Raw genomic sequence first — 22,630 nt, 5'->3', positions numbered from 1 at the left:
TTTTTTATTTTGATTTTGTAGTCTCAAGGGGCATTTATTTAAAACTTCGTATTTTAAATCAAAGCCGTTTTGTTAATTGGAACCGGTTCGATATCAGATATTGGTAGTCGATCACGACAGTAGTGCAACCCTGGTTGCATGGACGGTCACGCTGGTTGAAATATTTATTTTGTAAATAAATTGCAGCCAATAAATTCGAATATGAATTGCTGCATTTGCCAGTTTTCTGTGCGCGTGCCCAAGGACATCCATACGGAGACTGTTGGTCATCCGCCGGTGCTGATAAGCGATGTGGTCTTGCAATGCACCAGAGGCACGGACTACGTCCTGGCGGAGGAATCCTCAACTATCTGCAAAAAGTGCTGTGAGAAGCTGACCCGGTACCACAAGTCCATACAAATAGCTCGTAAGCTGCGCCAAGAAATTCTGGAGCTCATCCACAGTCCCTACATGTCCACGGACATTAAGCAGGCAACTTTCAAGGAGGACGATGTCAGTAGAGAAGTTTCTATAACGAAGTTTGATGGGAACATCGAGGAAGTAGATGATCATGATCAGGAGGGACAAGAACTGGAGGACGTGGATACGTCCGCTGAAGCCGTTACTGTTTTGGATCCCTCTAGTATCGAGGAGGAAGTAGCCGAGGAGGAACACACCTTTATAATAAAACAATCAGAGGAGGATGAAGAGTTTCACTCTGTAGATCTAGAACTGGACATCGATAACGAGATTATTATAAACGAGGAGGAAGCCCACGAGGTAGAGGAGGAGTTGATGCCACATGCCAAGCATGATACCCAGGAAACTCATTTTTTTAAAGAAGACACAATAAGCGACTTTGACGATCATTTAGACGGCACAATAGAATACATAATATCTGATGGAGACGACCAGGACCAGGATCAGGACAGCTCTGGCGAGTATACTGTGAACATACAATGTCCCAGCTGTCCGGAGAAGTTCACTAGCCGGCGCGCTTACAACGCCCACACGAAACGGGAGCACTTCCCAGGCTATGTCTGTGATCAATGCGGCAAAACGCTGCAGTCGTACTCCGGATTTATAGGTCACCTCCAAAACCACGAGCCAGTGAAACAATTCGCCTGCCCTGTTTGCCCCGAGAGATTTAGCCGCAAGTTTCGGCTTAAGCACCACATGGCCTGGCACACCGGCGAAACGCCCTACCAGTGCGAAATCTGCTCCAAGAGATTTGTTCACAAGGTGGCTCTTTATAAGCACAAGATGATCCACGACAACGAAACCAAGCGACTAGAGTGCCAAGTTTGCGGCTTCAAGACTCGGACCAAGGCTCACCTCGAGCGGCACATGCGATCCCACACAGGCGATAAGCCCTTTGCCTGTCCGGTGTGCAATAAGCGCTTCTCTCAGATGTACAACATGAAAGCCCATCTTCGGGAGCACGAGAGCCCTGGGACGAATCGACATCGGCGATTCCACTGTCCCAAATGCACGCATACGTTCATCAACGAGCAGAACTATGTGTCCCACGTGCAGAGAAACGATTGCACCGCAGTTTAGCCCACTATAGCATATGTACAATAGATAATTATTAAGGCCTAATCCCGACCATTATCATGATCACCATTCTGTCAAATAAAATGGAAACATTTGGCAATTTACGTTCTATCCATGTACTTTTTTTTATTAAATCTATATGCATTTTGCTCACAAATAAAATATGTTTGATATAATAAATTTATCCGTTATTTGCATATTTCTGCGGTTATTTCAGTTTTCTTAAAAAAATATGTATAGTATGTGTATGCATTAACTTATTTAAATAAATCAATCGATCGATGTCGTCCGTTTCGGCCCAAGGGCCTCCCGTATTGGTTACTGCTGGACTGATCGAACCCGAAAATGAAATGTGCCTAATGGTAGATTGGTAGATGCAATTGACGCAATTACAATACATTGTATAAATACATAAATGTTAAGTGTGTATGCTGTGTTATAGATTATACAAAAATAAAACAGATTATCTTTTGATTTTTGTCGAGTTGAATAGAACTTTGTTAATATCATCATATTATCATAAAATGCACATTACAAAAATATTAACAAAATTTATTGCAGGCAGTCCGTAGTTAGTAAAAAGTAACAAACAAATCCCAATCGAGGCAAACCCATAAATCTTCTTAATAAATTGTTTTTGTGCAGTTCCTAATAATCTCAGCCGCCGGCTGCGTGACTAAAACGCTTTTCGGACCCTGAACGTACCGCCTGCCTCCAAGGTTTCAACATAATAGGGATGCTGTCCTACTGCCAGCTCAGCTCCATATTTCGTTATGGATTCACACATTTCAGGACCTCCTTTCGGTGGCCGGTGAATAGATCAGTTTTTGTTGTACAGAAAAATACATTGCCCCGCAGAGAGTAGTTTGTGATGCTTACAAAAGCCGGTTGTTTACCGTTAAGATATAGCTTTTGATTTGTCGGAAATAGCTTCTCCAGTTGCTAGCTCTAAGATGCGTACACTTGGTGCGTTCGTTATCGTATTCGTACATTGCCGAGTGCATCAGTGCACCAAGTCACACTCACGTTTGCCTTAATACAAAATCTACGCTAAATGCTTAAATATTAATCGGATGGCTTGACAAGGCCCATCGCTTTGTCTCCGAATAGGGGCAGTATGTCGGAGTCGTTAACAATCTCTTCCTGAATCACTGGACTGTCCGGATCTTCACAGTGCGTCTTAAAGAAAAACCTGTTTTATTTTAAAAAGGTGGCGGTGGTTAGGAAGATATTTATCATTAAGGAGGCTAGATAGATATTACCTAAAGTGACCTCTTCTAGGCAGATAGTCCTTGAACTGACGCAGGGTTGGCTGAGTACCGGGTATTTTTATTCTGTACGGCACTGGCTCCTCGCAGAACGAAAACACAACGATCGTCTCTGGCGGCTTGGCCGGCAGAGGCGGTGGTGCCGCTGAGCTCTGGAGCTGGTGCTGGTGGGGCAGACTGATGCTGCCGCCACTGCTGCTGCTGCTGAAGGAGGCCAGTGGCTGTTGCGACAGGTGTTGCATCGGCGGATTGGCATATCGACGAGAGCGCCGCGGCTCGTCTTCCAGTCTTCGTTTCGCCTCCTCCAGTTTCGAGGCCGTGCTAGAGCAGGATCGAGAACTTTAGTAGGGTTTTGCAATTACTAGAGGTTAGTAGAAAAGCCTTTTTAACCTACCTCGCATCTTTGTACTTGGTAGCAGTGTCGGCCGAGAACATGCTAATACCACTGTCAGTGTTCATGGAAGGCCATTTGTTTGTCAACTTCCTAGAGCAGGAACTGTGATCCGGCATGGACTTTGAGTGCTTCATGGAGTGCCCACCTATTTTTAAATAAATTTTTGTTTAGAGAATCATTGTATCCCTGGGTTTTATTAGCTTTACTTAGACTCATGGCGCCATCGCTGACCATTCCGGAATCGTGTGTAGCTGTCCGTCGGCGTGACGGGATGGGTGGGCAGGGTGACATTGTTCCCGGAGAGCGGTGCGGCGTTTGGTCTTTCCACACTCTCGACACGTGCTGGTCTAGAATGTCTTGGTCGTTGTCTTCGTCCAGTGCAAATTTCTCCCGTATCGCCTCGGCGAAGGCGCGATCACTGGCACTGGATCTTTCGTTGGTTAGCAGAGCTGCTCCCGGATTTCTCTGTAACAGATAAAAATATCGCACATTTAGCCGTTGTGTCTTCAGTTTAAATTTATGTTAATCTAACCTCCCGGGCTCTTTCCTCCAGGTCTCGCTTTCGCTTCACTTCCTCCAGCTTGGGTATCAGCAGAGCCACTAGCTCGTCCTCCTTCAGTGGTCGGTGCTCGCTCGAATGTAGTCGTTGAGTGCGAGGTATTACCTGTTTTTCAATGTAATTTTAAATATATAAATTAGTAAATATATATACAAATACGCGGAGTGCATTCCCATTTACCTGAAAGGTGTTGGTCTCCTTATTCGCCATCGCGCTCTGGCGTATCGCTTTGCTTTCCGTGGAGCTGTGTCTGCGTTGTATGTACGGGCGACCGTCCCTGAAAAAAGAATCATTAGTCAGTCAAGCTGTGGGATGGACTTGTGGATCCATTTTCTCATTTTCTTCTGAAATCATCAGGATATCTAGGGGCTGACCACTTCCATTGGCGCAGCTACTCACATGGAACAGCTGGAGATCGACATGGTGTCGGAGTCGGTGCGTCCGCCGGAGCTAACGCTGGCCCTCTCCGAATCAACCCGCGAATTCGGCACATAGGAGGTGTTGGTAGTGCTTGGATTGTACACATAACCGTGGGCACTACTCGCATGCAGATCGGACCAGGACATACAGTTTCCATGCAATGGCGCCCAATTGTGTGATCGTGTTTATGTGAGTTGGGGGAATCGTCAAGATCCACAAACAAAAATGTTCAAACAAATAAGGAAAACGCAATGTATAATCATCGAGTCAGTAGTGTATCGGTAAACATATGTACAATGCATATGCGGGTGGTGTTTTGAGGTCCAATGAGTGTTGTGGTGGGGCGTATATTCGGTATATATAGTATGCAGGTGGGTTCATGTTTTTGGCGTGCGTGTTTTTGTGAGCGTTCATGTACAAGATATGTAAAAAAAAGTAAAAGAAACGAAAGTAACAAATTAGGAGTTAATCACAGAAAATTATCATCATTAATGGAAAACTTAAGACAAACATAAGAATGTGGTGGATCTCGTTGGTTGGCTTTCGAATATTACAATCAAAATAAAAGTAATTTCTTTTCTATATACATTAATTACAATCTACATTTGTCAGGTACACTTCCTTAATGTTATTATTTTTACTGATTATTTTTTAATCTATTCCGTATGCTATATACAACCTATCCTATGTTTCGTTATTAGCCAAGTAAACTATATTACAAGAAGCTGTCTAACTTACCCGGGAGGTCGGATTTCCAGTCTTCTTTTCTGAGTTGCTATTAGTAAGTCCCTCGTCAGTCGTATCGGGTAGTCGGGCGCTCGCGCACCTGCGCCCACGGATCCGGAACCGAGGGATCCGCCACCCTCCTGCATCTGCACCTTCTCGAAGTCATCGCAGAGCGACAGCACCGAGTCCTCGTGCAGCGTGGGCAGCGTGGAGCTGCGGGGCAGTGTGTCGGTGGCGCTGATGGAGCCGCTGGAGCTGGCAGACGTCGAAGGACCGTACACACTGCCACTGGCACTACACGTGCCAGCTGGCGGCCCACTCACGCTGCTCACCGGCAGGTTGATGAAGGCACCGGGCGGCACCAGTTGCTGGAGCTGCTGCTGCTGCTTGATGGACGCACTGGTTGGTGGGAGGGCACAGGCGCCCACGAGACTGCTGCCACCACTGCCACTGCTCCCGGCACTTCCCGATCCAGTGGCGCCACTACTGAAACGCTCTTGCTGGGCGGACATCTGCTGGATGTACAGGATGTACATCTCAGAGCAGAGAAACGTGGGGTAGATGTTATCGCGGATCGTGACCTCCACATGGCGTTGCATGGGATCAAAGATGTGCGGGCTGAGCGGGATCTCGGGGTTTGTCTTGATGGCCTTGATCTGGGCGCGCAGGTCATCGGAGATGGACAGCTGACTCTTGCGCAGGAATCTGGGCAAGTGGGGCACAAGTTGTATGGCTTCTTATCCTACTTTGTAAATTTACCACTCACCTATAGATAGCTCCGATTATCTGCTTGATCTTCTCCGGATCCGTCTGCTGCTTGAGGCCCTCGCAGGCGAAATAGAAGTTGAGGTGGTCATTGTAGGCGGGCGCCTCCTCCTCGACGTACTTCTTAAAGAGCTCGACTCCATCGCGGTCCTCAAGCAGGTGGTTCAGCGTCCGGGCCCAGTTCAGGTAGGATGGCGGTGAATTCTTCGAGGTATCTGCTACCCCTTCGGTCATCTGATGGATGGACAGCATATAGGAGAGCTCTGATTACAGACAACCTACGTACCTTTTTAACACGGCTCTCTTCTCCGGGTACTGGTGGTCGTGGCCCACTACACTCATTATCATCATGTTTTCGGAGTCCCGATGGATGGCCACTCATGCCACTCTAAATTGGCTTCCCAGGACGAGCGATAGCTGCCAAATATTTACCTATTCCTACGATTAAGTTACCAGTTACGATTAACGAACGTGTTTTCTCTGTTTCAAATCACAAACGCCCGTATTTTACAAATATCTGGGACATGGAAGATGCGCTCGTTTGCGAATTTGGAAGGCAATTAGACAAGGCCTGGAATAAAAGGATAACAAAATAAGACTTAGTAGAATATGGAAAAAGAAAACCTCAATGCCCTGCCATTTACTTGATTTAATTATAGGTTCTTTTTAGTGATAGTAATGGGGGTAATGTAATGGGTGAGATATAGACTGATGTAGAAAAGTGGAAAAGTTAAGAAATCAATTTCCCTCAAATTAAAAATGTTCTTATATCTGGCTGCAAACAAAAACCAGCCCATCATGTCCCACTTTCCCATCTTTGGTTTCCAATTTGCGGAACAGCAATCGAAATCGAAACCGCACTCGTAATTGGAGCCTTAATGGGAAATCCTCAAGGATGCGGAAGCTGAATGACCACTTGGCGGCGACGGCTCTTTCGCCTTTCTTATCAACTTCCAAAGGCAAATCGCACGGTGAAGAGCGGAATCGAATGGCGGCCATTTTGAGGGCGCTTTTGATTGGTTGACGATATCGACCAATGTGCAGCAGTCGGGGCGCATGGCAAAGGGAAAAAGGACAATAATCCATTATGTACAAAATTTGAACACGAAATACGCACACACTCACTCGGGCACACACCCCAATGCCAGGCTGGAATCGGGGATGGTGGCGAGGACTCTGCTCCTTTAGAATCCTGGTGCCTCCGGATTCCTCGAGCTGTGTCTGACGCGTTCGAGAGCAGGCCAAAACTAGAAAGTAAGCACCGCGTCGCGCTTTTGGTAAATCAAAAATATTCCCTTTTCTTTGTTGTTCCTTTTTCCCTCCCCTTTGCAATAAAGAGCCGAGTAGAACTGGCAGTTTAGACTTTTTAAAGACAAATTTAAGTCGAAATGCAAACGAGATAAAAAATGTCATGGTTATATTAATTAGAAACAATGACAGAGATTGCTTTCCAAATAAGCTATGCATAATGGCAAGAGCCTTTAAAAATTAAGATATATTTTATTTGCAATTTAAGAGCTTAGATGGAAAACTCAAGTTTATTCTAGAGAAATTTTATATTTAATATGGTAGCGGAAAGAAGTAACTACACGAAAACACATGTAACCCCCCGAGTCGGTTTAGTCATGTTTGAACTTCGTCTGCACTTAAATTAATATCTTTAAAAGGCTTTGAGCTATGGTAGTATAGTTAAATAAAGTTTAAACATTCTTGCATAAAGACAAAAACCTTTCCGTTTCTGCTCTATTTATAACAAATACCATAAATATATTGTTATAATACGATTTATTGCTTAAGCCTTTTGTTTTTCATATTTATAACATTTAGCTTTCGAAAAACCCGATATCACTAGCTAAGTTTACCGCCAACAACAGAGCAGCGACAAATACAACAAGCTGGCACAAAGGATATGAGCAGGACCTGGCGGAAAGTGGAGAGGAGAAGGGTTTGGGTTTGGGCAGCACTTCCCTGCCAGCCATGACTTACAGACACACATACACAGACGCCGAGCTGATGAAAGGGGATGAATGCCGCTCTTGTTTGTTTTCGTTGTTTTAGCAGGGCCAGGACAACTGGGGAACTGAACAGCCATAGAGCCATATAGCCACAAAGCGATAGCGCCGGCGGAGAGCCAAGGAAATTCATCAAAACGCCATTTGCATAGCACTCCATTACGGCGAAAAGAACAAAGAAAGGCACAATTAAAACGCTCGGCACCGCAAAGGAACCCGAGGAAGGACTAGAAAGGACTAGAGATGGCGTCGTTTCCTAGGAGAAGGACATGCACCGGCTTCGGCCACTTGAGGCCCACATCTCCCCCGTGGCCAAGAAATACGGCACAAAGATAACGCCAAACAGCAGGGGAAATCGGCGCCTCTTTGGTGCATCTCGGCATTCTACATTCTGCATCCTTGCATCCCGCGCATCTCAGGATTAACAAGTGCCATCGCCGACATCAAAGATTCGGCTCGACCTTAATGGCATAATTGCTACTGAAAGCCCCGTAGCTGCTTTCTCTCGGGTCACAAAGAAAGTTAGTTGCTGACGCTTTTTAAGTCCACCACGATGGTAAAATGAGCCTCGGAACATTATGGAAAGGGAATTACCTTTGACTAGTGTAAGAGGTTATTTAAGCGGGTTTATAATCGCAATGAAAACGGGCAGCCTTCAACTTTGCAAATCTTGAAGTCCAATACTTGGATATAAAGGATCTAGGAAACAGGATGCCAATTATGTTTCGGTGCATCGGGTTTCTTAAGACAAAGCTTCACAATATAAGGCCTAAAAACGAAACAGATTAACTACTTTAACTTCTCTTTCAAATTTAAGAATATCTCGTATATACTCTTTTAACTTTTCTGACAAATGAGCCATAAATGTTCAACATCCTCTTTTCAATATTAACAATTTGTAAAATATTTCAATTTTCATTATGAAGTCGGAAATATGTAAGTTCGTGTAGGACTATGTAGCCTACAGCTTGAAACGTAGAAGTAAGAGTCATTGAATTTCAAGTTACTTTTTCTATGCAAAATCTCGTATAGTAAAATTGTCTGCAGTTTTAAATTTCCTCGATAGTAATTACTGACACTCATAACATCGATATTTTGATATTTGGTAGTTTCATAATTTACAACTTACATTAAAAATTTATCATTACTATTTAGATCTTATATCAGAATGAGCACTGATGATATACTAAATATGACATGTATTATTATTATTTAATGTTCAAGATAGAAATATTCCAAGAAATAGTATTTGAAAATAGAAAGGCTGTTTACTAGCTTGATTTTTTATCAATATTGGAATTGACACTATAAATTCAGTAGGTCAATATTATCTTCAAGTAATCAATGTTAAATAATGACTAAGGAGTCAGCTATTGCAGATTACTTATAGCCCGCTTAGTTGAAAGATCTGTAGCAATAAAATCAATTAATAGAACTAATCTATAAGGAAATACATTCAGATTACTAATAACGTAAGCAGCTGGAATGATTTTTTTGGTAAATTTTGCCGCCGGTGAATCTGATACTTCTCTTTCAGGAAACTCATAAAACGTTTGTGCTAACGTAACATCAGACATAATTAGAAACAAGAAAGCTCTTGATATACGCTTCACGATAAACGAATGTATTACATATTGAATATATTCTGAATGAAAGTTCAACCCCCGGTGAAAGATTGACAGGAACTACTTTGTTTCATTGTTGTGCGAATGCAGTTGAACGGAAATTATGAAATAATTAAATAAATCCTTATTGATTTTGTTGTGAGCAAATGCCGAAGAACAACAATGGGCCAGGAGCAGACCCTCTCGAGGGCAGATGATGATTTTTCTATCCCTATTAGATTGAGTACGCATCGCCGGATAATTCCCCATTCTTCTCAAGTTATGAGTTCTGATGATTGGCAGGTAAGTCTAGCGTGAGATGAGGGCTTCTCATCATGGCCCGGAGGCTACTGCTTAGAGTTTCCCTGAAAACGGTTGCCCAGGTGCCGGAGTACACGAGGGATTAGGATTTCTTCTTTTCTTTTCAGAATCCCAAGCCTCAGGTATGCTGCGGTAGATGTGACAACATTAAATCACCTTTGATGCACTCGAAATGCCCCGACAGGTTGCTCACTTAAGAACCGCGCGACTTTTCGGATTATTATCGCCACTAATTGTTGACAAATCTCGCCACGAGCCACGGAGCACAAAGTATTCGGTGACAATGCCTTGACAAGCGGAAAGTCAAACTGAACGAGTCCCGAGTTCTGAATCCTCATCCAGCGTTGACAGCGCTTGCAGATTTCACCCTGCCAGCCGCGTATGTGCGCCCATGCCGAAGCCGCCAGAGTACATAAACCGTTTCGGGGTTGCCCGGACCAGCCCTCCACCTCTCATCCTCATTTCTCAATCCTCTTCTGCACCCACTGCCTCCTGTTCCATTCACAATTGTTGCATGCGGACATCGAGGATGGCGTTTACGTCGTTTATGTACGGATATCAACCTTAATTGACGAGCACATCGAAGTCGGATCGCCACGCAGAGAAAAAGTAAATACTTATGAATCTCAGAGTCTGGTAAGGATGAAGTTTATCACAAAAATGGTATAGAATAAGAAATGAATTGTAAGATTTCGATTAATCTTATGATATCAACAGTCGACTTGGAATATCTCGCGAAGTTATAGAATTTCTTTTTTTTTGAAGAAGATAAACATATTCACTAAGCTTTATTCTACTATTCTAACCTTGATTTAAGATTTGACAATAGACTAATTTTCCAGGCAAATGTCTCTAAAAACTCAGTTCATAACAGGTAGCCTTTTCTTTTAGTGGAAAATCTAAGCCCCTCAAAGTTTCCGACCAGCTGTTGATGGACTACTGCCCGGCAGAGGAGCAGGAGTACGAGGACTTGCGCTGGGGACGACCTCCAACATAATGATGCTTCATGTACATTGTACAACAACACACAAAGGATGTTCTTTTCAAAGTGTCCGTGGTTGCGGCGGAGCAAGCGAGACGGCATCAGGCGAATAGGAGTCATTGTGTGCAACCAATATGCGCAGGTCCAGATTGAGCCCGCAGTCCCCAGTCCGTGGTCCCCAGTCCTCAGAACCCAGACCAAATCCTGGCCCACTGCCAGGGTGCCAGAGCAAGGGAAAAATCAGACGCCCGTCCTTATTGTACATAAACAGAGCAGCGGAGTTGGGTTTTATTTGTAATCCTGAAAAACGACAGGGGTTGGGGCAAGGGTTGAGCTTGAAGACCCACCTCCTGATTCCATTTCCTCCCCTAAACACAAATGTGCAAATAATTTTCGAATAAGTTTGAAAACAATATGGAGGGGAGGGGCGACCGGCGGCAGCCTCGTTTGTTTCTAATGAGGTTAAGACCGCCATTGCTGCTGAGCCAAACGAACCTGATGAACGGGCGTCTGATGGCGGTCTAGACTCCCGGCTGGCCTGGACTGGCAAACTGGGGGAAAAGCACGGAAAATACTCACAACGGCTGTGAGTATTGCCGAAGGTCAATAGTGGCACTTTGTTCGCGGCAAAAGTTGCCAGCAAAGCCAGAAAAGTTCAGCACGGAAGCGCTCACTTTTCAGGTGCAACGCCCATTGCAAGGACACCGGAGGATGCACTTTGGCGGGGTAAACTGTTGCACCTCTTTAGGACAATGAAAACTTATTACAGGATTGAGGTGGCAATACATTATATATAGCATTTTTTTAATTTAAAGGGAGCACGTCAAAGTGAACAGTCCCCAAATGCGTTTGGAAAGGACCAAGGTATTTTATTGTTTAGTAAAATTCGAATTGAACTGAATAAAATTGTATGTTTAAACGTTAAAATAAACGAAAGTTGAGTGTTAAATGTATTAAAGCAATATCACATATTTAAAATCATATTAAATGGTTATCTTCCGATGATATGCTGAGTTCGTAAATTGTTTATATAATCCTGTCAAAATATGAACTTCCTATTGAAGACAATTGCTTCTGATTTTACAATAAACATTTTTTAGCTAAAACAATAGTAGCGTTATTATAATTAATGGGAATACTCACATATGTAATTTGCATAAAAAATTCAACATGGAAATCAGGGAAAGTTGTTTGTATTCCAAAAAGTTCCAGTAATTCCTAAAAATATAAATCAATATTTATAAAATATATATGCACGCATTAATTTTTGTATCAAATAAAGCTATTTTAAATTCATTCCAATGTTATTAGTTATGTTTAAGCTTAAAAGTAACCTTAAGTTGAGCAATTTATCCTTTTAATCTTTATTTTAAGAAACAAACAACATTTAAAGAAGTATTAACGTTTTTGACTCCTTTTAATTGTTATACCGGTAATTAGGGGATTATAAATAAAATTTTACCTGGAATTCAGTAGGTTAAATGAAAAGTGGGCCAGCAACAACAAAACTAATTCTAAGTTGAATGAATTCAGAAATTAGCAATTACCTCGTGGACTAAGTAATATTTTCAAATTAAACAGGAACTACATGTTTTCAGCTAACATAAGACAGTTTTTGAATTTATTTAAAATATTTCTTGCTACCCAATAACATTTTATTTTCATGGAGTGAAGTAATTCAATAAAACCAAGTAACAGATACCCCTCTCCCAACGCATTCCATATTCAATAATCCTTTGATATTAAAATTGTGGGGAGGACAAATATTTCTCGCACGGGTGCATCCAATTTGCGCCCTAAACATGCTAAGAATGTTTACAAAAAAGAAAGGATATAAAACACTTACCGATTTAACTCAAGTGAGAAATGGCCAACGCTTGAGAATTTATGATTTCAAAACGCTGTAAGTCCTTTAAGATGGATGAATCTTTTGATGTCCGAGGTGTAGAAATTTGTAACACTGCTTCTCACGTATTATTTCCTATTCGCATTACTTCCTATTTATGTATCTTATATTACAGTTGATGTAGTACATGCAGTACCTGAAAACAAATGGAAAAACAAATTTTTAATTAGTATTCTTGTATAGAATAGAATGGATAATCATATTATGATAATATATAATAATAAAAAATAATGATTCAATACAATTAATATTACCTAAGCAAAAGTTAAAAAGTTTAAAAATATATTTAAATGTGTAAATCGACCTACAGTAATGTCTAAGTCCCATGAAGTCATTTAATGTAGTTAATTAATTGTTTTAATAATGATTTTCTGATAGATTTCCTTAAATAAGTTGTGATAATGAATATTGCTGATAGATATTAAGTTGTTAATGTTTTAGGTAAAGATGTAAGAATGTTTTTGAGGATATGGAGAATAGCATTCGCATGGCATAATCATTTATAAAGCCTTTCGACTTTTCTTAACAGCTAAAATATTTTTATGATTTTCTAATTGTGTTGAATAATCAATACATTAAACCTGTTAAGATATTTCTTAGCTCAATTGTTATAAAATTAACCAGTTAGGGAGGTACAATCAATATTGGTTAATAATGCACATTATTGAATTCTTCAAAAAAATTTATCCCTGTGTTTAATATCTTAAACAAATTTAGTGTTTTGATTTGAATTTATGAGATAGTCCTTGTTGATAACTGAACGCTACATTCAGAAAAATATAGCTTTTTGCACTTTCTAAGGCAAATTCTTAGAGCAACCATTCAACCAACTTAGTTTAACTGTTGTAATTGTTATGTAGATGCCAATGTATTAGGCAAATGCCAAAATCCATACTCCATGATATAAGGGCGAAACCATCAAATGATTACTCACACACTAAGTAGGGAGATTAGAGAATTAGTTTTTGAATTTGAAAAGAAAAAGGTTCATACCCTTAGATTCGTGTATCCTTGGCTTCACTCAATTGGGATGGCAGAGAACTGATCCTTGCGAAATCCTGGCGACCCTAGCTGCAATCTTCGATGGCGGTGACAATGGCGATGACGAGGTGGGTTTGGACGGGAATAATTTGATTGTAGCTTTAACGGCTGGACGCTTCGATTTCAATTGCAATTTCAATTTCAATTTTGATATCGACGAGGATGCTTTCATTTTGATTTGTGTGCTCAACGAGAGGGATTCGTGACTAACAATTAATGGAAGGACGATTTGTGGAGTTCAACAAACAAGCAAACGTAAACAAGAGAGTGTGGTTAACAAGGCGCAGGCACAATGACCGGACTAAATGCTAAACAAGGCTACTGCAGATCCGCAAGCCGGGATCGTCTCCTCAAGCGGGACTACCCGAGGGCATTTCCCGATTTCTACACTAGATTGGAGGATATATATGGGCTATATATCTTTAGCTTCCTGGTTCGCCAGGAGTTGTAGTAGTCATCCTCGTCCTCTGGCAACTCTGGTCTCTCCGGAGGGAGAAAATCATGCAGAACCGCCGCCCTCTAAAGCATTTTCGCCGTTTTCGTGGTCCTGCACTCTGGGAAATCTATATAAAGTCGTTTCTTCTTTCAGTTCTCAACCATTTAAACACTTTTCCGTCTGCTGCTTCTTTTATTTTGTGTATTTTGTTGCTGTTGCTTTTGCTGGTTGTTGGTTCTGCTGCTGCTGCCGTTCGATTTTCATGGACGTATCGTTGCGGATTCGTTGTACTCCGAATCTCCAGAACACGGACACACTTTCCGGGCTCTGCGGCACCGCTTATTTAGTGGTAAATAATAGATTTATTGAACGGCAAAACAAAATTTAGTTCCACACAAATGTTAGACGGTCTCGATTAAACGATTACATGCTAGAGTTGCGTGGTTCGAAATCGAACTGGTTCGATAATGGCTGCCGTTCGATTCAGGGATGGTGCGTATGGGATCTCATCATCGGACTACCAGGGCTTCAAACTGACTGGTTCATATTTAAATTTGTTACCGTAGGAAAAATTACTCAAAAGTTATCACTACATTTTTATCAACTATGGACAAACCAATTCACGCCCGCGTGGTGAAAATTATTGGTCGCACTGGATCACAAGGGCAGTGTACTCAGGTGAGGGTCGAGTTTCCTTGACGAGCAGAAACACCAGGTTATTCGCAACGTGAAAGGACCTGTACGTGAGGGTGATATCCTTTCTCTCTTGGAATCTGAACGCGAGGCAAGGAAACAGCGTTAGGCGGTTAGCTAGAGACAACAAATAATTCACGAATGTATAATTAACATGCAGCATTGTTAGACAATAATTTAACTTCAATTAAACTAATAATAAATCCATAATATTTACAAACGTTAAACCTATCGACTTCACCCTTTGAATCACCTATCGAAGACCGACCATCTCTGTCCGAACAGCTGTTTGTGTTGATTCCGATTCCATAAGCTCTCTGAAATACTCAGATACAGATAGATACTCAGATACCCGTTCGTAACGGACGGCCAACCGGAGGTACTCGATCGCGAGCTTTGTTGTTGGCCAAGCCAAACGAAAGTGAAAACTGAATTTAGAGCTTAACATAAAAACAATAAAAATAACAAAACCGGGAAATGTGAAAAATGTGCGGGGTAGCCAGATGAAAAGAGACAGGGACAGAGATGCCCGTTTGTCCGTTGTGCGTGTTGGTGTGTGCAGCGGCAGCCGTAGCAGCTGTTAGTATGTGTGTGTACCGTAAATGCAAGGGTTTGCATTGCAGAAACAAAAACAACATCAAAATTGAAGGAAACAACAACAAACAGGAATAAAAGTTAAACTTTCGATTCCCCGGGGAATCGGTAGTATATATAAAAAAGTATTTAAACTAAAAATGCCCGATAAATCGGCTGAAAGCTGGGAATTTGTTACGCTGCATTTGGACTTCTTAGAGGCGCCTGAAAAATCGATTGGCCGCAAAGAAACTAGCGACCACGAAATAATGGAGGGTTTTGGGTCCTTCGAAGGAGCGGAACTCCTCGGAAATTCAACCAAAGGCAAGTCTAAATGCTCCTATAATTAACACGCCCCATGAAAAAGGCACAAAAGTCAAACTCAGTCAATAAAAACTACCCGAAAAGCATACAAAAAACAGTGCAAAGTAAACGGCGCATTTGCCTGCGTTTTCGTGTGTTTGTTTTGTTTTCGTTTCGGCATGACAATTTTTGCCATTTATTTCGTAACAACTAAACCGAAAATACCTGTTCGACCTCCGCCCCTGAGCCCCTCCCCCGCCCACCGTCACACCCTACCGCCTCAAAAAAAATACAAAAATGCTCTGCATTTACGAGCAGTGGTTGTTCCTACACAGAAAAAAACATCTTCTACTTTCATTAATCAGCTTTTTTAGGCCCGAAGAGTGTTAATTAGGAATTTTAGCACTTTGAATGAAACAAGCCAGTGGTAGTGATTTGTTTTATTTGATTTATTCATTAATTTCGTATACCAAACTCAATTCAATAATGTTACGATAATAATATAGTTTTATTTCCATATAGTTCGCTATCTGGTTTTATCTACAGAGATGACCATAAATTTTTCATTCATAAATTTACAAAACAATGTCAATGATCTTTGATCTGCTGGTGAAAGCGGTCATTTATTTATCGAAGCTAGTTTAAATGGTAAATATTAACTCAGGTTGAGCCCAAATTAAGTATGCAAATATGCATGAGAAGTAACACACAGTTTAGTTTAATTCATTTATGTAACAATTTTCTTCTGTGTATTCGTTCTTTCTATATTTTCCCGTATTTTCTTTTCCTTCTGTGAATTTCAAAGTCGAATTCTGTTGTCAATTGCCCCACTTACAATTTATTAATAAACGGGCCGAGATATTAACTTGATTTCATTGATTTTATTCATTTAAGTGCGTCAGAATGACGTTACCAGGAAACATTATAATTAGTAGTTGCCTGGCACAAAGGGGCGTAATTAGATAGTCATTCGGTGCGGGAGTTTCTGTTAATCAAGAACTCTAGATTTCTTTCTCCATTTCGGTTATGGCTTCCTAGTCAATAGGGTGTTATACATATAGTAGATGTTGTGATAGCCCTAGCAGCCGAGACGTACAAGCATATATTATAGTGGTGTGCCTAAATGAAATTTGCATGTGACTTGAATTTGCGATGTCCACTTGTGAAACGAAACTGCTTTTTACTGGCGACAGCTTGACGCCAAAACAAACTGCTTAAATTCCGGGGAAAAGTGAGAAGAAATTAGTGTAGTCCGTTAAGGAAAAGCTTAAAAAGGAAACTTTTAATAGTTCTCACAAGGCTTTTCTGTGCCTCATCTCAAGGTATATATTTGGACCTTATATGAAAAGTTCATGAGTGCACACGTACACATGTTTATTTATACCTTATTAGTTAGTTTCGGCCTTCAACAAAAAAGCTGATATGAACACATTTAATTGACCCAAGAATATATTCTGCTTTCACGTATTTGCAAGTGTTCTTTTTATTGTATAAACAATATTATAGTTGTTATTGGTGTTTAAGACATGTGGGTAAAATTCTACGCACCCCGAAACTTTGGAAGTACTAGGAATTTTCGTATCCAAATGATTACAGTGTTTTCTTTTTAAATGGAACATTATTAAATTAATAATGACAGTATAAATCTATCAAGTTGACGTGCTTAAATTTGTTGTTTAATGGCTAGCAAAAGAACGATCTCCAATGATTTGTAATATAACTTTAAATAGGTCATTGCGTATGTCTCTAGAAACGCCCCCTTAAAACCCACATATCATTACATGATTTTTAGTAGCAGGCACTATCTAGTTCTTTCCTGTATCTGCCACACGAATTGCGCTTCCTCGAAGCAAAAGCGTTTCACTTGTGAAAATTTTCGCTGAGCCGCACGCCGCCGAATCTATTTTTATGCCAATTGACGCGAGGCCGCGGATTTGTGATTTCAGAATTCAGATTTCAGACGGCGGTCCGCCCACTTTACAGGCTCTCCAACTGCGTGCGGTGCTCCATGCGGCGGCTACGTGCTTCTTCTCCTCCTTCGGCCCCAAGCTCTCACATACCCATTCATCCGGAGACCTGTGAGCCTCCACTGCTAATTAAACTCAAGTGCCAAGTATGGATCTGAGATCGCGGCCCACCGGAGGCCGCCGTGTAATTGAATTTGCGTACTCGTTACTCTTCTGATTAGCATTCCCATTCCGAATTCCATTGTGCGGATAAGCCCTGGAGAGTCTGGGCACTGATTTCATGGGAGATTAGCCCCAACAACACAATAGATGTTCTGGATTTCCCCTTCTTAAATCCAATTTCTCTTCATGTGTTCTTTTAATGAGAGCTTTGAATACAATCTGAAAGAATAGAAACAGTTTTCCGTTCTTTATGAATTTAACTAGTTTAGGGAAATTATATAAATAAAATCGTTTGTATAGTTTATAATAAAGAAAAACCAAATACCTTCCTTGCTTTAGGTGCTAAACATTTGTTAGCAATCACTTTCCAGATTCAACAAAGTGATTAATCTTTGCAGCTGCCGTGTTTATTATATATAATTGCTACTGATTCATTCAGGGCTGTAATACACCAATACATTTTTGCTTTTTTGTTTATCAGAGTATTTCTAAAATTTGTGGCTATAATGTTCCAGATGGCGATATGATGCTGCCCACTCAGTGAGCACTAGGCAGGTATTCCATCCGGAAGCGAGACGAGACGAGAACGGAACGAGTTGCGGAAATGTCGAAAATGAGGGGTAATTGAAGCGAGATCCCCAAACAAATAGAAAGCCATGCTAAATATGTTTGCTGTTGAACAGGTCGCATTTTGATCCCACTGCCCAATACCGGAGCAATGGGGCGCAAGCGCAATAACTTCTACATGAGGAGCTTCTTCCTCCTGGCCCTATGCATTTTTGGCCTGTTGCAGTACCACAATTTTAACTACTGTACGTTGGAACTACTAACTAGAGTTTGTCACAAATTAAATACATATTTTTTAATACTCTAATCCAGTGGACTCTCGGGACAATGTGCTGAGCGATGCGGTCACCAATGACTCGGATGATGCCATCCTTGCCATGGTGCCGGCCCCTCTTCACAAATATCTGACGCCCCACTCGCGCAATCACTCCACCTCTGGTGCAGGAGTCCTTTCTGGAGCAGGTAAAACCCCTACAGAAGTTTATATAAATGTGGTTTTATTCGGGCTTTATTACCTTCTTAGCCCTGCTCCTGAATGCTAGCAGCCCTGGAGCTGCTACTGCTACCACAATCAGCTTTGACGTCTACCATCCTCCAAATATCACGGAGATCAAACGTCAGATCGTGAGGTACAACGATATGCAGATGGTGCTGAACGAGGACGTCTTCGGGCCCCTGCAAAACGACTCTGTGATAATTGTAGTCCAGGTGCACACAAGGATTACCTATCTGCGCCATCTGATCGTGAGTCTGGCGCAGGCCCGGGACATTTCTAAGGTGCTGCTGGTGTTCTCGCATGACTATTATGACGACGACATCAACGACCTGGTGCAGCAGATCGACTTCTGCAAAGTAATGCAGATCTTCTATCCGTACTCCATTCAGACGCATCCTAACGAGTATCCCGGCGTGGATCCCAATGACTGCCCGCGGAACATCAAAAAGGAGCAGTACGTAGAAGTAGATAAGATATTTAGTACTATAATCATCTACAATCCATATTCAATAGGGCTCTGATCACCAATTGCAACAATGCGATGTACCCCGATCTTTATGGTCATTACCGAGAGGCTAAGTTTACGCAGACAAAGCACCACTGGATTTGGAAAGCGAACCGCGTGTTCAATGAACTGGAGGTGACCCGCTATCACACAGGTAAAACCAGTTGATATTCAAATATTATCAAAGATTACTAATGAAATTTCACTACAGGACTGGTCCTATTCCTCGAGGAAGACCACTATGTGGCCGAAGACTTCTTATATCTGCTGGCCATGATGCAGCAACGAACCAAAGACTTGTGCCCCCAGTGCAACGTGCTGTCCCTGGGCACCTATCTCAAGACCTTCAACTACTACACGTACCACAGCAAGGTGAGCTATGGAGCAGAGTAAACGTACACTTAAGGCTAGACCATTGGCTGAAAAAGTTCAGAGAGCGCTTCGAGCCTGTCTTGTGTATATCCTTCAAGCTTCCGTTGCAACACAACACATTCATTCTAAACGCATTGAACCCATCCATTATTGGGACTTGAGATGGCAACCCATGGCGGCAAGGACCTTGCCCGAATGGGTGCCAGTTATTCGATCATAGACCCACACAAACATGTGTTTATCTAGACAAAACTCATCTGACTATTGTAATTTACCATATGTATCTGTTCTATTCCGAATTCTGGCACGCAGACTAACAAGAAATCCTATGCTTCCTCGCTGATCTCGACAAACAGTCTATTAGGATACAATAGGAATAACAATAGAAACTCTGTGCAATTAGCTGTGTCGTCCTCTTATTCTTCCTCATCATCTGCGCAATCACCATCGTCATCCAAAGTCTATGTGGGCGACACATCTGACAACCAGAAAGCCAGTGACTCCAGTAACAAGCGGGGCAACCTCATCAACACTGTCACCGCCACCGCCGCCACATCCGACACCAACAATAATGAGCAAAGTAGCCATAGCAGCAGCAAAAATGGTGCACAAACATGGAACTATCATGTCCTGCCGTCATTGTATTCCGTCTATCAGAAGGTAGCGCCACCGCACCGCTAGCTCCAGGGATCCCTTGAGGATACCCGTTAACCGCACCAGCCGCTCTAAGCTCTAATTCATCCCTAGCCGAGCACGAGCACCCACCTGCCTAATTCCATCATTCCCGTTTACGTAGATTTTACCACGTTGCCCATTCTTTGTTGCATACTCCATCCATTTACGCTTTGGCAATATTTTGCATGATCTGTCCTATCCTACTACTATATTATACTCTCCTGTTGGCAGTGATGGGAAAGGGTCCTTAAAAGTTTCTGGGTTTAGAGTTTATGGTTTTTTTCCAACAAAATGACTACATATTAGTTTGACACCCTTTTAATCCATTTGATGTTTAACCATTCCATCACTGCCGTTTTGTTGTTGTAAATGTTGTGTTTAATTGTACTTGTCTATGTGTCTGTGATGGCATGCCTCATCTCTGACCCAACTACTTCGCCCCGTTCCTGATCTGATTCGATACGATTCGATCTGCCAGTTGCACGCCCGCGTACGCACCGTGAAGATCGACAGGCAGAGCATCAGCAATGACTATCGCAAGGTATTTGGTATGGCGCGCACTGTAACCCACCCGAATATATGGCTTCCGCACTTTGAATCCAAATAGTGGTTAGTCCAGGACGAAAGCAGTGCGTGTTGGGAACCACTTGGAGTGGCCCAGAATTCAAATTAACCTCATCAGGCAAACCGAATCGTTTGAAATTTGCATGCCCCTTTTCCTAACCTTCTTGATAATCCGTTTTTTATATTGTTGCTACTCATATTATTCTCCATTATGTGAAGCTAACCCTGCTTTTCTTTTCGACAGGTGGAGGTCATGCCTTGGATTAGCAGTAAGCACAACATGGGCTTCGCCTTCAACCGCACCACCTGGTCAAACATTCGAAAGTGCGCCCGTCACTTCTGCACCTACGACGATTACAACTGGGATTGGTCCTTGCAGCACGTTTCCCAGCAGTGTTTGCGGCGGAAACTGCACGCGATGATCGTCAAGGGCCCTAGGGTCTTCCACATTGGAGAATGGTAAAAAGGAAACCCTTTTACACAAAATTATATATATATATATTTGGCTGATCATAACATTCTTTCTCCCTTTTAGTGGCGTTCACCACAAGAACAAGAACTGCGAGTCAAACCAGGTGATATCGAAGGTGCAGCACGTACTGCGGATAGCCCGGACATCGCATCAGCTCTTTCCTCGCTCGCTCACGCTAACAGTACCCAGTTTGATGAAAAAGTCGAAGCTTCGAAAAGGTAACGGCGGCTGGGGGGATCTGCGAGATCACGAGCTGTGCCTGAATATGACGCTGCCCACGAGGTAAGGGCTTGGGAGTACCAAACTCAAGATCTAACTATTTCCGCATAAGGGAGCGGAATCGGAATCAGAAACCAATCAGTCAGTAGAAAGGATGTCTAGCTCATAGCGTTATCTAAGTAGAAATATTAAGCAGTAGCCTTAAACACTGTAAACGAACATTCAGCAAATACTCTGTATCAGCTAACTAACCGAAAATAATCAAAGCCAGAAGCCCAAAGACCCCACGCCACGGGCGCTGCACAACTCATACTATAAGTAATCCTCTAGTCACATATTTAATGAACGCCGTGTTGTAATCTAACTACCTTGAAAAGATTGTCCTTCAGTTCGTTCAGTTCGATAGTCTCTATGTATTGTTCAGGCTCCGTCCAGACTCAAGGATCGACAGAGTTCCGAGCGACGGGGTAGCAATCCTTATAACTGAAACTAAACCTACGAATACTAGCGATAAAGTATATTAACTCGTATCCCCAGATTGTGCCGAAGCCGTTTTGTAAACGGTCATTTAACTCGAGTCTAGAGGCAGCAAATCGCATAAACTAGTCATAGCAATGTACCACATGCACATGCTATAATATATCTTAGATACAACTTTTGATATATCTTACGATCCTACGTTTTAAGCCTGTACATAGATGAATTGCGTTGTATACATTACATAAGGTCTTTTTATGATATAAACGCGGAACTAATGTAATTTGTTATTTTTTAATCGTTAGTCCAAAGCGCTTTTATGTATTAGGAATTTTTGATTAATTGAACGAATAATCTTAGTGAATAAACGCCAAGTAAATGCTCTACCAACCGAATGTCTTTTCAATATAAAATATGAATTAAAGCTGTTTTTGTTTTGGTTTTACTTTGTTGTACGATTTGTTCTTATCAGTTTTCAAAAGTGCGCCTTGTTCCGATTACTTTATATATCGATAACACCGATAGCTTTATAGGTGCCTTTCCCAACACTGGCAACTACTCGTATTTTAAAATTTAACATTAAATGTCTACGTAAATATACAAATCTATCAAAAT

The 22,630-nt window shown here is 41.9% G+C and overlaps 4 protein-coding genes across 10 annotated transcripts; 3 read left to right on the top strand and 1 right to left on the bottom strand.

The window, feature by feature from the left end:
• The first annotated feature begins 125 nt into the window (after nucleotides 1-125).
• LOC108111404 (gastrula zinc finger protein XlCGF57.1) lies at nucleotides 126-1,727 on the top strand. The gene has a single exon (XM_017220854.2). It carries the CDS (start codon nucleotides 202-204, stop codon nucleotides 1,537-1,539), a length of 1,338 nt encoding a protein of 445 aa, XP_017076343.1. The 5' UTR covers nucleotides 126-201; the 3' UTR covers nucleotides 1,540-1,727.
• A 451-nt stretch (nucleotides 1,728-2,178) lies between these two features.
• Nucleotides 2,179-14,405, bottom strand: LOC108111403 (axin). 6 transcript variants are annotated; one of them, XM_017220849.2, is made up of 14 exons: nucleotides 13,487-14,405; nucleotides 13,428-13,430; nucleotides 12,434-12,629; nucleotides 11,731-11,805; nucleotides 5,955-6,239; nucleotides 5,670-5,902; nucleotides 4,916-5,608; nucleotides 4,157-4,294; nucleotides 3,938-4,034; nucleotides 3,731-3,862; nucleotides 3,405-3,663; nucleotides 3,199-3,343; nucleotides 2,799-3,143; nucleotides 2,179-2,728 (listed from the first exon to the last, which is right to left on the bottom strand). In XM_017220849.2, the coding sequence occupies exons 5-14, from the start codon at nucleotides 6,048-6,050 to the stop codon at nucleotides 2,602-2,604; spliced, it is 2,265 nt and encodes a 754-aa protein (XP_017076338.1). In that variant the 5' UTR covers nucleotides 6,051-6,239; nucleotides 11,731-11,805; nucleotides 12,434-12,629; nucleotides 13,428-13,430; nucleotides 13,487-14,405; the 3' UTR covers nucleotides 2,179-2,601. The 6 variants fall into 6 exon arrangements, with proteins under 6 accessions (XP_017076338.1, XP_017076337.1, XP_017076340.1 ...); XM_017220848.2 differs by lacking the exon at nucleotides 13,428-13,430; XM_017220851.2 differs by lacking the exon at nucleotides 13,428-13,430 and having other exon boundaries at nucleotides 2,799-3,125.
• Nucleotides 14,406-14,536: 131 nt separating this feature from the next.
• On the top strand, nucleotides 14,537-14,857 carry LOC108111311 (40S ribosomal protein S28). The gene is given in 2 exon segments (XM_017220705.2): nucleotides 14,537-14,660; nucleotides 14,662-14,857. Coding segments are annotated over 2 exon segments (195 nt in total). The 5' UTR covers nucleotides 14,537-14,576; the 3' UTR covers nucleotides 14,773-14,857.
• A 115-nt stretch (nucleotides 14,858-14,972) lies between these two features.
• On the top strand, nucleotides 14,973-22,405 carry LOC108111430 (alpha-1,6-mannosyl-glycoprotein 2-beta-N-acetylglucosaminyltransferase). Of its 2 annotated transcripts, XM_017220895.2 has the most exons (10): nucleotides 14,973-15,560; nucleotides 18,184-18,288; nucleotides 18,352-18,480; nucleotides 18,548-18,697; nucleotides 18,759-19,185; nucleotides 19,245-19,390; nucleotides 19,448-19,608; nucleotides 19,921-20,268; nucleotides 21,092-21,306; nucleotides 21,383-22,405. In XM_017220895.2, the coding sequence occupies exons 2-10, from the start codon at nucleotides 18,273-18,275 to the stop codon at nucleotides 21,603-21,605; spliced, it is 1,815 nt and encodes a 604-aa protein (XP_017076384.1). In that variant the 5' UTR covers nucleotides 14,973-15,560; nucleotides 18,184-18,272; the 3' UTR covers nucleotides 21,606-22,405. The 2 variants fall into 2 exon arrangements, with proteins under 2 accessions (XP_017076384.1, XP_017076385.1); XM_017220896.2 differs by lacking the exon at nucleotides 19,921-20,268.
• The last annotated feature ends 225 nt before the right edge of the window (nucleotides 22,406-22,630 follow it).

This window comes from Drosophila eugracilis, unplaced genomic scaffold (genome assembly GCF_018153835.1).
Source record: "Drosophila eugracilis isolate 14026-0451.02 unplaced genomic scaffold, ASM1815383v1 contig_616, whole genome shotgun sequence".
Classification (NCBI taxonomy): domain Eukaryota; kingdom Metazoa; phylum Arthropoda; class Insecta; order Diptera; family Drosophilidae; genus Drosophila; species Drosophila eugracilis.
This window is presented reverse-complemented; position numbering and strand designations above follow the sequence as displayed.

What these genes read in the sequence shown, in the direction of transcription:
- LOC108111404 (XM_017220854.2), top strand. Translation starts at nt 202, where the DNA reads ATGAATTGCTGCATTTGCCAGTTTTCTGTGCGCGTGCCCAAGGACATC.
- LOC108111430 (XM_017220895.2), top strand. An exon ending in GTACCACAATTTTAACTACT is followed by an intron (nt 18,481 to 18,547) that starts GTACGTTGGAAC and finishes ACTCTAATCCAG; the next exon opens with TGGACTCTCGGGACAATGTG. An exon ending in GGTGACCCGCTATCACACAG is followed by an intron (nt 19,391 to 19,447) that starts GTAAAACCAGTT and finishes ATTTCACTACAG; the next exon opens with GACTGGTCCTATTCCTCGAG.
- LOC108111403 (XM_017220849.2), bottom strand. Translation starts at nt 6,050, where the DNA reads ATGAGTGGCCATCCATCGGGACTCCGAAAACATGATGATAATGAGTGT. An exon ending in AGGAGACCAACACCTTTCAG is followed by an intron (nt 3,863 to 3,937) that starts GTAAATGGGAAT and finishes ATTGAAAAACAG; the next exon opens with GTAATACCTCGCACTCAACG. An exon ending in ACCAAGTACAAAGATGCGAG is followed by an intron (nt 3,144 to 3,198) that starts GTAGGTTAAAAA and finishes ACCCTACTAAAG; the next exon opens with TTCTCGATCCTGCTCTAGCA.